General features: G+C 42.0%; 1 protein-coding gene across 1 annotated transcript; it reads right to left on the bottom strand.

The window, feature by feature from the left end:
• Nucleotides 1-551: 551 nt before the first annotated feature.
• Nucleotides 552-12664, bottom strand: LOC310932011 (transketolase-like; the record flags this gene model as incomplete). The annotated part of the gene is made up of 15 exons (XM_083895269.1): nucleotides 552-685; nucleotides 1108-1291; nucleotides 2403-2525; nucleotides 2627-2720; nucleotides 3104-3187; nucleotides 3300-3430; nucleotides 4200-4356; nucleotides 4994-5158; nucleotides 5276-5472; nucleotides 6353-6471; nucleotides 6969-7160; nucleotides 10026-10123; nucleotides 10624-10737; nucleotides 11365-11482; nucleotides 12558-12664. 15 exons carry the CDS (start codon nucleotides 12662-12664, stop codon nucleotides 598-600), a joined length of 1971 nt encoding a protein of 656 aa, XP_083751395.1. The 3' UTR covers nucleotides 552-597.
• Nucleotides 12665-13070: the final 406 nt, after the last annotated feature.

Below are 13070 nucleotides of genomic sequence, written 5' to 3'. Positions count from 1 at the left end.
GGCAGTTTGTGTGCGCGTCATTTCCAGTGCAATGCTACGACATGCATTCATCTTCTGGCTGTTAACCCTTTAAGGTACACACCAAGAAAAAAGCAAAGGAAAAATGATTTCTTTGCATTTTTTATTTTATTTACTTATGATAACAATAACGAAAATCAATTTATATATATATATATATTTTTTTTTTAATTAGACCCTACAATATTTCAGATACAGGCCTCTACCAGTTGAGACGTGACTGGTCGACCAAATGGTTGAGTAGTACCTTAAAGGGTTAACCTGCATATAACCTTAATTTGTACTACAGCGGCCATTATTTTATTGAAATTCTGGATCAAGAGGCTCTTAATTGTTTAAGCAATAATTCACACATGCGCTTATGTTGTCCACGGTGTGGCAGAGATAGAACAGTGTTTCCTTTGGTTGACTTACAGTATGTACTCCAAATCATTGTTTCCAAGGATGTGAGCGAATAGGATTGCGATGTATAACGGAGAAGATGAAAGATGTCTGACACAGGAAATGTGAAGAAATCATCTCTTTATTGGTGTGCATCACTTCCATCCATCTAAGTCGGGGTCAAAAAGGTAACAACAGTCAGTGCTCAAACAGTTTCTTCACACCTTCAGGGTGGGGTTCACAAAGTCGTACTGGGCGCAGATGTTTGTGACACGGCGCTGACGACCTGAGAGGGTTTCCACAGAAAATAGAAGATTTCACTTTACTCCGAAACCACGTTCACTGCTTTTACTCAAACACTACAGCAGTACCAGATCATTCTCTAGGAAGTAGGAGAGGGGTTAGAGTGGATATGTGTTTGTGTGAAGGGGGCGGAGCGGTGTTTACTGGACTCACAAACTGGTGGGGCAAAATCTGAGGTGGGGATGTTAAATCACATAGACGACATTTAAAGAGAAAAAAAAAAAGGAAAAATCTTTTTTTTTTTTTTTTTTTTTTTTTCAAATAAAGGCTTCAGATTGTTGTAGAGGAGGAGAGCGTGAGTGGGCCGCTGGTGCTTCTCCTCCTGTGTATGTTTGGTGCCTCCATGATAATCGCACGTTAACCACAGAGTCCTTTACCATGCTGTTGCAGCTGCAGCGTTCTTACTTAGCGTTGGTGGAGCTACTGAGCATCTTACGGGCCGCCTGAGCGATGGCATCGCGGTCGATTCCAAAGATCCGCATCAGCTCTTGGGGCTTACCACTGCGCGGCACCTGGGAAACTGCCAGGCGGTGGACAAAGAAGCCCGTTTCGTTTACGACCGCTGAGCACACCGCCTCACCCAGACCACCTGGGAAATCACGAGATGGAGCAGTTACAATTGTTGCCGAAGCTTCGCCCAGCAGAATTTATCCTAAAAATCACATTCAAATCAGTCATTTCTGTCCACTAGTCTTCAATGTTTCTTTTCGTCCATCCTGCTGTCAATTGAAATCATTCATGTCACTGCAGAGGAGGACGGCCCTCTCACTTTTATCTCATGTTCACTTCCACAAAAGTTGAAAAATCCTGTTTAAAAAATAACGGAATGCATATTTTAATGTCGAGATATTTATCTGATACTCCCCATTCCTTTTTCTGTCTGTGTGACATTGATGCCATCTTCCTTTTTTTTTTTTGGCTTGGATCTATTATGTCACGCATGGACTTAATCTAATGGACTGGAGGATGACGGAGACGACATTAGATGAACCCAGAAGGAGATGAGAGAAACGGGTGAGACGCAGTAGATTTTGGACACTTATTTTTGTTATGCATGCACTGTATGTAGGTCAATGAGAGCCCAAAGGCCACCACTGAAATAAAGAAGCCCTGACAGGCTCTCCCAGCTCCTCTACTACCACCCACCTTCCCCCTTTCACCCCTCCATATACTTTTTTTTTTTTAAACCTATTTCATCCTTTCTGTATCTTCCCTAGAGGTGGGCATGATGTAATCATCTAAATAATATCGTGATATGCAAATGATCATTCCAGAGTATTTAAATGACTTAGTAAAAACTGATGAAACACGCACTGAAAACTCTCCTCCTTTGTTAAAGCAGTGAGCAGGATTCAGTGTCACATGACCTCTCATTTGCACCCTCCCTGCCACACAGGTTAGCCGAGAAAACCTGGAGACACCAGCCCCTGCAACTAAGTCTTCGAATAATTGCATTATTTGCTCTTGCTTTGCTGCACAATTGACCTTACAGCAGAGCATGTGAATGTTCAATGTTTCTACACTGCAGTTCAGTAATAAATGATAAGTCGTTTGAACTTGGAGTTACTTGAATGAAAATAAGTTGTTGTTTTTCCTGAAACATTGTGTTAAGTGCTATAATCTGAAAAAAAAACTGAAAGGATATCGGCTAATTATCATTTTCAATTTTCAATTATCAATGTTGTCGTCTGACTCGTCACCTTCATAGTAATGGTCCTCCACTGTGATGATGCGTCCTCTGGTTGCCCTGGCGTTTTCAATGATGGTCTTAGAATCCAGGGGTTTGATGGTGAACGGGTCAATCACACGGATGTTGATTCTGTCTGAGGGGAAGAGAGAGAGAGAGACGGGTGGAACATGTCATTTTGCTTGTTTTGTATTTAGTTTTAAAATCATTTTCCATTCTCACTGTGTTTCTCCGTACCCTTTTTCAGCAGCTCAGCAGCAGCCAGAGCCTCGTGAAGGGTCACTCCTGCTCCAATCACAGTCACATGATCATCGTTGGTTTTATACACAACCTGAGTGCAAAGACACACGAGACATACTGTGTTCATCAGGGAACTGTGCACATCAGATTGTTGTTTTGTAAGACTCTTATTCGGAATTTGGTAACATTTTTTAATAAGTACACACTATTAGCATTAATAAATACTGAATTCATCATGTATAATGCATGAATACTCATTCGTATGTAGTTTATAAACAGTTATAAATGTCTGCACACACCTCTGTCTGTGTGTGTGTCCAGCAGTCGCTCTGTATATGCTAACACTTCAGCACATGAGTAAAACATTTATAATTGTGTTTACAAACTACAAACTAATGAGTATTCATGCATGATGAATTCAATATGTATTAATGCTTAACTAATGCTGATGGTGTGTACTTATTGAACACAAACCTTGGCCTGTCCCACATGGAAATCTTCGTTGCAGTTGTAGATGACATTGTTCTCTGGGCGACTTGTTCGGATGAAACACAAACCCTAAAACAAATCGGATATAATTGACATTTATTTTTTTGTGTTAACACAAACTTATGATTTGATACTTTGCCTTCCTTTCCCCCTTTAAAATACTATAGGTGACTACAAGAACCTTTGTGTTGGCAGCAAGCTCCACAGCCTTCTCAGTGGAGACCCCGTCGCTCGGGTAGAAGACAGTTGCAGTGGGAATGGCTCTGAACAAGGCTAGATCCTCCAGACCCATCTGAGAGGGCCCATCTTCACCTACATGCACACACACACACACACAGCAGCAGCAAATATACAGGTCAGTGACGGTGAGACTCGTATGTCAACTATAGGCTGCAGCACAAATTAAAGATTGGCATGCAATCGGTAAAGGTGCAATGCAATATACCTGAGGAAGTGGAGGAGGAGGATGGAAGGGAGGAGGAAGAGGAGGAGGATAAGGAGGAAGAAGTGAAAGGAATCAGGCCGCTCTGTCGTCACCGTCATGACACACAGAGATGGAGGGAGGGAAGGGCAGAGGGAGGACAGGAGGAGTGCTGATACCAGGAGAGGGAGGTGAACAAAAATGAACAGAGGAGGTCAGAAGATGAGGGGAAAAAAGTTTAGGATTCAGTGAAATTGAAGAGGCAGAGTGATCTCCCACAGACAGCTTTCATTGCAGATGTATTCTCCATGTTTTGGAGGATTTTTCTACCAAGCATTTCTCCGGGATAATATATAATTATAATTTTGACTTGTTTTTCAGTCGTTCACTGGACAGTCACAGTAAAAGCAGGAGTCATAATGATTCTTTTGAATCAGGTCACAACATGCTCACCAAATGTTGACTATCATACTTTGATATCAGTATATAAGTATGTATATATATGTATATGTATAAATGAATATATACATGTGTGTATGTATATATATATATATATATATATATACATGTATATATATGTGTATATACTGTATATGTATGTATGTGTAAAAGTATTTTTATATCATGAAACCTATGATTGGTAGAGAGGTGGGCACTGACCAATGGAGACGCCGCAGTGGGAGCCGCAGAGGTTGATGTTGCTCTCAGAGATGGAGGCCATGCGGAGCTGGTCGTAGGCTCGAGTGAAGAATGTGGCGAAGGTGCTGGCGAACACCACGTTGCGGTCGCGCACGGCACAACCTACTGCGACGCTCACCTGCGCGAGAGAGAAAAAAAAGAGATTGAAAATAATGAAGAAAGATGGTTTAAAACACGGCATTTAAAGCAAGATGAGATTAAGTTTTTAGTTAAACTGGCAAAACAGTTAAGGCAGGAAACTGGAGGCTAAAGAAGAAAACACCGGTAAGTATGGATGTAGAATATTATACATACATACAATACATATTGAACAATACATTGATTTTGACCTCGACTACTTTTGCTCGTAGCGCCACCATGAGGTTGACATTTTTTTGTTTTTAGTGAAAGGTCTCTACACCTGCTTCTTAAAACATTTCCTTCAGCCTCTGCTGTACTTAGTATTTGCACATGTAAACATGTCAGTCTGGTAATGTAAACATCAAACCTGCTTTGCCTCTACCAACACGCTGAAGCACAGTCATTAGTGTGCCTTTAACCTGCCGTTCTTGTTCAAATATCCACAAATAAAATGTGTTTTATATTATATCCATAAAACCATTTCTAATCGTCGACACCTTTTCTTTTAAGAAAGTTCACATACGGAGTAATAACTGTTACTGCACTAACCATTACTATTAAGATTTATAAATGTACATTTTCTCAGTCTGGGCTCTGGTCCAGAACATCTGCATCTAACTGCATCTGTTTCTTACCATGTTCTGCTCTGCAATGTAACACTCCACATAGCGGTTGGGGTGCTCATTCTTAAAGAGCTCGGCGAAGGTGGAGTTCTTGGTGTCTCCATCCAGAGCCACCACATGCTCATTGTACCGACCCAGCTTGGCCAGAGCCATGCCGTAAGCCTTCCTCGTAGCAATCTGTGTTTACCGGGACAAACGACACAACACAACAAATAACTACCACTGAGTATTTGCTACTTTATTGAGTACTGTATGACCTCTTTTTTTGTGGTTGTCGACCATCACCGATCGCACCTTGTCTCCAGGTTTGTAGCTGGGTGCGCTTGGCATGCGGATGTTGCGGAGGCTGACAGGAGATGTGTCCTCATTCGGCGGAGCAGGATAGAGGCGTTTATTGCAGCTGATGATGCGGCCCTGCAGCTCTTTGATCAAACTCTCAGCCATGTCTTTGGGCAGGGGTTTACCATGCCAGCCCATCTTATCCTCAGCCACTGAGAAACACAAACACACACACAGAGCGAGAGAGTTAATTGTCGCGAGTTTCATGTCTTCTTGTACCCTCTTAGAAATAAGGGTCTCCAAAAGTGTCCTTCTACAAGGGCTGGAACCATTTGCTTCTGAAAAACCCTTTCCCCGAAGAAAGGTTTTTTCAAGGGTTCTTGGTAACACTTAAGGTTCCCGTAAGAACCATTTTGATCCAGAGAACCCTTTAAAACCCCTTTCTGAATAAAGGGTTTTAAAAGGGTTTTTGGTGGACCCTTTATAAAAAGGTTCAACCTGGAGCCAAAAAGGATTCTCCTATGAGGACAAGCTGAAGAACCATATATGGTTCTACTTAGCACTTTTATTTCTAAGAGTGTAGAACATGATGTCACTTGTGTGTGTGTGTGTGTGTGTGTGTGTGTGTGTGTGTGTGTGTCACTTGCATAACAGTATTCCACTTCAGTGGGTCACTACAGGCTGCTTTAGAGGTCAAAGGTTAAAATCACAAGACACTAGGCTTATGACAACGACCATCGTGGAGGACCGAAGCTTTCTTATAAAAACAAAGACATATTCCCGTCTTAAACATACACACTTTGTCATGTTTCTTTGTGCCTGAGCAGCATGTGGTCATGCACACTCCTCGTTATTCTTATCACAACTCCTGCACAATGGACTGTCACTGCGAGTGTGTTCTACACATTCTGAGGGATTAGGAAGCTTCAGCAGCTAAATCACTAAGCGCTGCCAGGATTACAGGGAGTTTGTGCCTCTCTGCACCAAGGATGTGTCCCTACGGTCATCACAAAAACTATTATTTCATTATTTAGAAACCGTTTTTCACATCAGGTTAAAAACCAGCAATCACTATGTCACTCATTATTGTACCTGGTATGCCTTTCCCCTTGATAGTCTTGGCGATGATGGCTAGTGGCTGATGGCGATGCTGACTCAGCACCTTACACAGCTCCTCCACACTGTGTCCGTCCACAATGACAGCATGCCAGCTGGGAAAACACGAGAGGTAAACATTTAAATGCAGTCTGACTGATGAGATGCTCAAAATGATGTCTAGCTTGCTATAACATAAAGTCATAAAGAGTGTTTTTTTGTTGAGGTGCATGAACTGCATGTTGCGGTAATGTTCACATAATAATTGTGTATCTTCCGTAATAAGTTTATGTAGAAATTACAATGTTTTGTACATTTCTTTTGGCAACTTAAGTATTTTTTTTATTATTATTTAAGTTTCTGAAAGCAAGTATGGACAGATTTAAAAAAAATAGTACAGCACATTTTTTAGTGAATGCAATAATGGCAAGTAAATAGCCAAGTAGTGAATAAATCATCATAGTTTCTTGGATCAATAACATTTTTGATATTTATTTTAATGAATAACACATGATTTATTTTAAATTTGTGATGATTATTTGTCCTACTCAGCTTACAGTTTAAGGACAAACCACCAATCCTCCTGTGCATACACCCCCTAACGCTGACTCACCCAAAGGCCTCACAGCGTCGCTGGTACTTCTCCACGTGGTGCTGCAGTGGAGTTGGGTCACTTTGACCCAGGCGGTTGATGTCCAAGATGGCCACTAGGTTGTCAAGCTGGTAGTAGGAGGCAAAAGCCATGGCCTCCCACACTGAGCCCTCGGACATCTCTCCATCACCCAGCAGGCAAAACACACGGTAGCTACAGAGAGAGAGAGAGAGAGAGAGAGAGAGGTCTCATGTTTTGAAATACATCTGAGACTAAAACAGCCAAAAGTCAAAAATCATCAGCTCCATTTTCCTTACACATTTTCTCCTACTGCAATTCCTCCTATAGAGGTGGACGTGACAGCTGACCCCCACACCCACACCCACACCCACACCCACACACAAACACAAACACACACACACACACACACACACACACACACACACACACACACACACACACACACACACACACACACACACACACACACACACACACACACACACCCTTCACCTCCCTGCTGCACTCAGATCATCCTTGCTATATGCTCACATGGCCTAATGACTCCTGACAGCTTTCTAGTCAAATAGACACATTCTCATTAAAGCTGGAAGATAGGGCGAGACACTCCGCATTACACCACGCATTCCAACCCTGCGTGCAAAGAAAGAAGCACAGGTCGGAGAAAGAAAAGAGAGGAGGAGATGAGAGGAATTCGGTAGCGATGTAGAGAGGGAGAGAGAAAAGAGGTATTGAAGTGAACATAACAGAAGGTCCAACAGCTTCATCTTTAGGAAATTTTAAACTGCAGGGTCAGGACAATAAAGCTCCTCTGACCTCATGTACCGTAATCGATGAATCGTTTGGTCCATAAAATGTCAGAAAATGTTTAAAAAACGTTGATCAGCGTTTGTCAAACCTGGAAGTTACGATGTTCTCGAATGTCTTGTTTTGTCCACAAACCAAAATGAGTCAGTTTGAATGATTTCTTTGTTATGTGGAGCAAAGAAACCAAGACATTTAAGACGCTAAAACAATCAGAAATATTGTTTTAATCGTGAAAAAAGCTCCAAACCGATTAATTGATTATCAAAATAGTTGACGATTCATTTAGTAATCGATCAATAATCGATTACTTGTTTCAGCTCTAATGCTGATTGTCACCACCTTTGGCTTTATGATTTGTAATAATTCATATTTGTTCAAGTTCAAAATATAACAAAAGCAACTGTTGTCAAGATGTCAAGAAAGGAGTCAGAACTGACAGAGGCTCGATTTGAACTATCCCCTAGCTAACTATTGTGTTTACAAGCAGACAATAATGGCAGGGGGATATCCCATGATGCACTGCGTTCGTCTTCTTTATCTGTATGCACCAATAACACTCATAACTCATTAATACATGTTACTAACTCGGCTCCTCTGACATACTTCTGTGTTTTCTGGTTTCCCTTTGTTTATTGGGTGCACACACACGCTTTCTGATGGGAGTAATGATATCTTGTGTGTCTGTCTGTCTTCTTTCGTCTTTCCTTAAAAGCTTCATCAAGACGGCACATCGACACACTCACTGCCTTCCCCCCATTGGTGTCACCAACACTTCCACTCAAAACACTCATATTATCCCTTGGGTGTGGTGCAAAGCTCGACAGAGCATGAGGAGAAACCCTGCCTCTTTTTATCCAATCGGCTCATATTTAGAACAGCAGAATATCGAACTAGAGTCACACAAGCATGAAACAATGAGTGGTATTGAGTTTCATCTTACTGCTGTGGATAAGTGCATTTGACAGGTTCATTCGTGTATCACTGCTTTAATAACGTCAAGAGGTTTGTCTGCTAGTGTATGATTTCTTCTTACAATGACAAAATTGAAGTTTGCAGGTGTTTGAGTTTGCTGCCGTTCAGCAGTTCATGGTTAATGAAAGCAGCAGCGATGTCGTCCCCCAGGCGAGCGAGTCTGGAGCCGTTATGGAGCAGCAAATCTGAGGTGCTCCGATAATCGCAGTGGAAACGCACAAGCTTGTACAATCACACGCAACATCATGTCACGTATAGATGTGTATTCACTGAAATCCAAAATGGATTAAATTGTATTTTTCTTTTTAGGTAGAGAAAAATTGTATTTTTCTTTTTAGGTAGAGAAGACGAGGTGAGAGGGCGAGGCAGGGAGAAGAGGGAGGAACTGTGTTCTTGCATGTGTGATTATTAGAGCAGAAACAATCGAGTGCACACAGAATGCAGAGAGAGAGAGACGGCGCGCGCAAGAGAGAGAGAGATATCAAAGGCTGTCATCGCAGAATGCAAGTATGCCATTCTACAACCTCCTGTTTCACTGTGTCTGTTGCGTACAAACGTACAAATCTCCATACATGAACATTTCCTTCCTGTTCTGTCCATAATGACCAGTAGTCGACATTCACATTGGCTACTTTTGCATCAGATCCACCTTCTATGAGCAAGTGAGTGGAATGTATTGTGTTGCAGAACAGGCCACACCACTATCACTCTGTCTATAGTTGGACTAAAACCCATTTGGCTCTTTCTAGATCACACGACAACAAAGGAAACACATGAGGTCTGTTGACTAGTTGCTGAAAACTGATTTTTCTCTCTATCCCCAGGTTGAGAACCACCAACATTGCTGCTCTGTGTTTATAGTGTAAGTGGCCTTCACTAAGGATGTCCTGATCAGCTTTTTTTTGCCTTGAAATTGTCTATTTACTGTCAGACTCCAGTGTGGTTACATTCATGCAGATCTGAGGTCAGCGTCTGAGCAGCTGCTTAAATGTCATTCCAAACCAGGCCTGTCACTTACAGATTAACTAAAGGTCCAGGGTGAAATGTCACATGTCATTGTGGCCCATTGTTGTGAATATTATGCCATGCATACTTTCCTAATGTCTAGTTGTCTACCTTAATATGTGATGATGTGAGTTGGACCGCTGTGCTCCTGCATGCGTGTCTAAGCTGTGACTGTTCAGACTGAGAGAGTCTCTGCATGAGGTTGTTTTCTCTGCAAGGACAGTGTGTGTGTGCGTGCGTGCGTGCGTGTGTGTGTGTGTGTGTGTTTGTTACCTGGCCTTGTCAAAGTACTTCCCAGTGTAGGCCATTCCACATGCAGCTCCCAGCCCCTGACCCAGAGATCCAGTGGCCACATCCACAAACTGCTGCCTCTGTTAGTACAAAAACACACACACACACACACAAACATCTTATTCTACATCATGTAGAAGAAGATTGGCTTGTTAATTCAGTGGCTGGACTATTTATTTCATTAAAAAACCCCAGAACAGTTGGGAAAGCAGCAATAGTTGCTGTTAGAGTGTCATTAATGTTTGTTTGCGTTCATGTCTCTATAATGTACAGTTTTGGCACTAATCGGTTTAACAATCCAGTATTTTACGGAGGAAAGGCAAAAATGATGAGATTTATCTTGCAATCTTTTTGTCTCTATCTCCAGGTTGAGAACCACCAACATTGCTGCTCAGTGTTTATAGTGTAAGTATTATTAACACCAGGAATGAGACAATAGTCAACCCCAATGGAATTAAAGCGAGAATTCAAAAATCCTTTACTTTTTAATTTGATATAAATTCCCATTTAAATGTGAATATGGCTCCATGCAGTGACACACTGTCTATTTCCTTGGCTGCAGGTCTGAGCGTCACCTCACCGGCACAGGGTGTCCTTCCAGGATGGAGTCGATCTTGCGGAGGTTGAAAAGCTCATTCTCCTTCAGGTAGCCCGTCTCTGCCCACACGGCATACAACACAGGAGCTGCATGGCCCTAACAACACAGGTCAAAATAACCTCATCAATGGTGTTACAACATACGATACAGATCGTGCAATAATTAGAATAGTAATAAATTCTATTTTTTGGAACATTGTGTTCATACATTTTCCCTCCTCTGGTGCATCTGTCATGTTGACACGAGTTTCATGTGTTCAATTGAGTTCTTTAGGGGTTTTCACAAGTCAAAACTTTTAATAGCAATTATTGTGTGTGTTTGCACAGTGCATTAACATAACGATAATGAACCTTAGTTAGAAAATAAATTATGTCAATATGAAAACAAATGTTTCTGCTTTTGATAATATCTGAATGGAGATTCACACAAACAGGCATTAACCCACACACATCCCCCATCAGTGCACTGCTGCTTATCATAATATACGTCATATAAGTCATACAGTCAGGAGTGAAGCTAAGTGTGAAAATCTAATTTATCACATAATCCAGATAAATTGTAATAAACAAGAACTTTATTAGAATTCATTATTTGGACAATGGAAATAAACACTTTGATGTGCATATGCATTTGTATCCATACTACAACTAACAATTGATCAGTTGTTTTATTATATATTGAGTAAACATCAAATGAACAATATGTAGATTGCGCTCATTTTACCTTAGAGAGGACGAAGCGGTCATTGTTGGGGTTACGAGGGTCTTCAGGTCGGTACTTCATGGTATGAAAAAAGAGCACGGACATGATCTCTGCCACGCTGCAGCATGATGTGGGATGACTGTAAAAAATGTGGCGAGAAATAAAATCAGACGCATAATAATCACATGTTTAAGAACCGCCTCAATCTTCAGTTCAAGTCTGAAAGTGTGTTCTGTGAGTGATGATACCATTGTGAAGTTCTCCACTGTCTCTACATGACAGTGTCCTAAAGAGAAAGAAATGATATTCAGTGCTGTATAGAAAATGCCCATTTAAACATTTATTCAACAATAATGTGTGAAGGCTTTTGACTCCAGGTGTCATTTTGGACATGCCAAAGTGGCACCTGCACCTGTATTTTTGCCCACAAGCTCAAACTAGACTTTTATTTGTTCATGCAAGTCTAAAAAGACTGTTTTGCAGATGCTATGATCATATTTAACTCTTAAAAGTCTGTCACTGCAACAATTGATCAGATCTCAGATCACCTATTTATTTTTATTTTTCAACCAGTTATTTTCTTTAAAAAAAATATTGCAGTGTTTGCAAATTCGCGTTTTATTCTGAAATTGCACACCGGATATATGTTTGCCTGATTAACTCAGGTGTGAAAGCTTTACTGTCCCGGCTGATGCCCACTCCATCCCGGGTCCATTCTGCCGCTTCCACTCACCACGTCGCCCCGCAGCTGCGCGCACGAGCTCACGCACAGAGCCAGTCTCTCTGTCACAGAACAGACGCAGCCATCATGGCCGGACCTTATTTTAATCCCACTGCTCTAAAAAAAAAATAAAAAAAAATTAACGCACGCATCTAGATTAACCTTTGTGCCAAACGGGCTCTTCTTTCTGGAGCAGTGCGCGGATCGCGCCTGTTTTTACGCACAGAGAAACCAGAGACGATGTTTACGCTGTGGCACATTGTGCATGATAATAAACCCACTCGTCACTTTTGCACTGCTGCTTCTCTTGCAGCAAGTGCATCATGTCTTATGTAGTCTGCATTATCCAGCTTTCTAATCTGCGTTCACTCACTTAGCGCGCACGGGGGAAATATTAACATGCAAGTGTCCCCGGCACAGGGTCACTTTTGTTTTGTCCAACGACTTTACACGTGCAGTCGTGTGTGCACTCTCTCATCGCAACTCCTCTTACCCGCTGCCCGCCGCAGTTGTCGCCTTGATGGAGTTGATCCGGAGGCGGGTGGCGATGTTCCTGAGCGCCTGCACGGTCTGCTGGTCTGGTTTATGGTAGTCCTCCATCTGGCCGAAGAGCTCAAATCGGTGAAATAGAATTTAAAGAGTTAACTTCCCCGGGGTTTCTGTCACGAGAATGGAGGCGATGACTTGTAATAGCAGGGGTTAAAAAGAGAAGTGCTGTTGAACCTGAGAGAGACGCAGAGAGGAGGAGGAGGAGGAGGATGAGGAGGAGGAGAGGGGGCGTGTTTGAACGCAAAGCCTATGAATATGGCTAATCTAGGGCTACAAAGAGCAGAGAGTTCTACTCCTAACTGTCACGCAGGACAGCAGCCAATGGGAGAACAGCACCGGGCAGAGACCAAGGCCACGAGAGCGCGTCCGTGCACGTTCACGCACAGTCAGCTTCATGTGTCTACATAATATATTACATTACACACATGGGACATTTCAAACATAGATTAACAAGTAA

Source organism: Microchirus variegatus (genome assembly GCF_963457635.1).
Source record: "Microchirus variegatus genome assembly, chromosome: 9".
NCBI lineage: Eukaryota > Metazoa > Chordata > Actinopteri > Pleuronectiformes > Soleidae > Microchirus > Microchirus variegatus.
The sequence above is the reverse complement of the archived record's forward strand: the minus strand, read 5'-3'. Positions and strand labels throughout refer to the sequence as shown.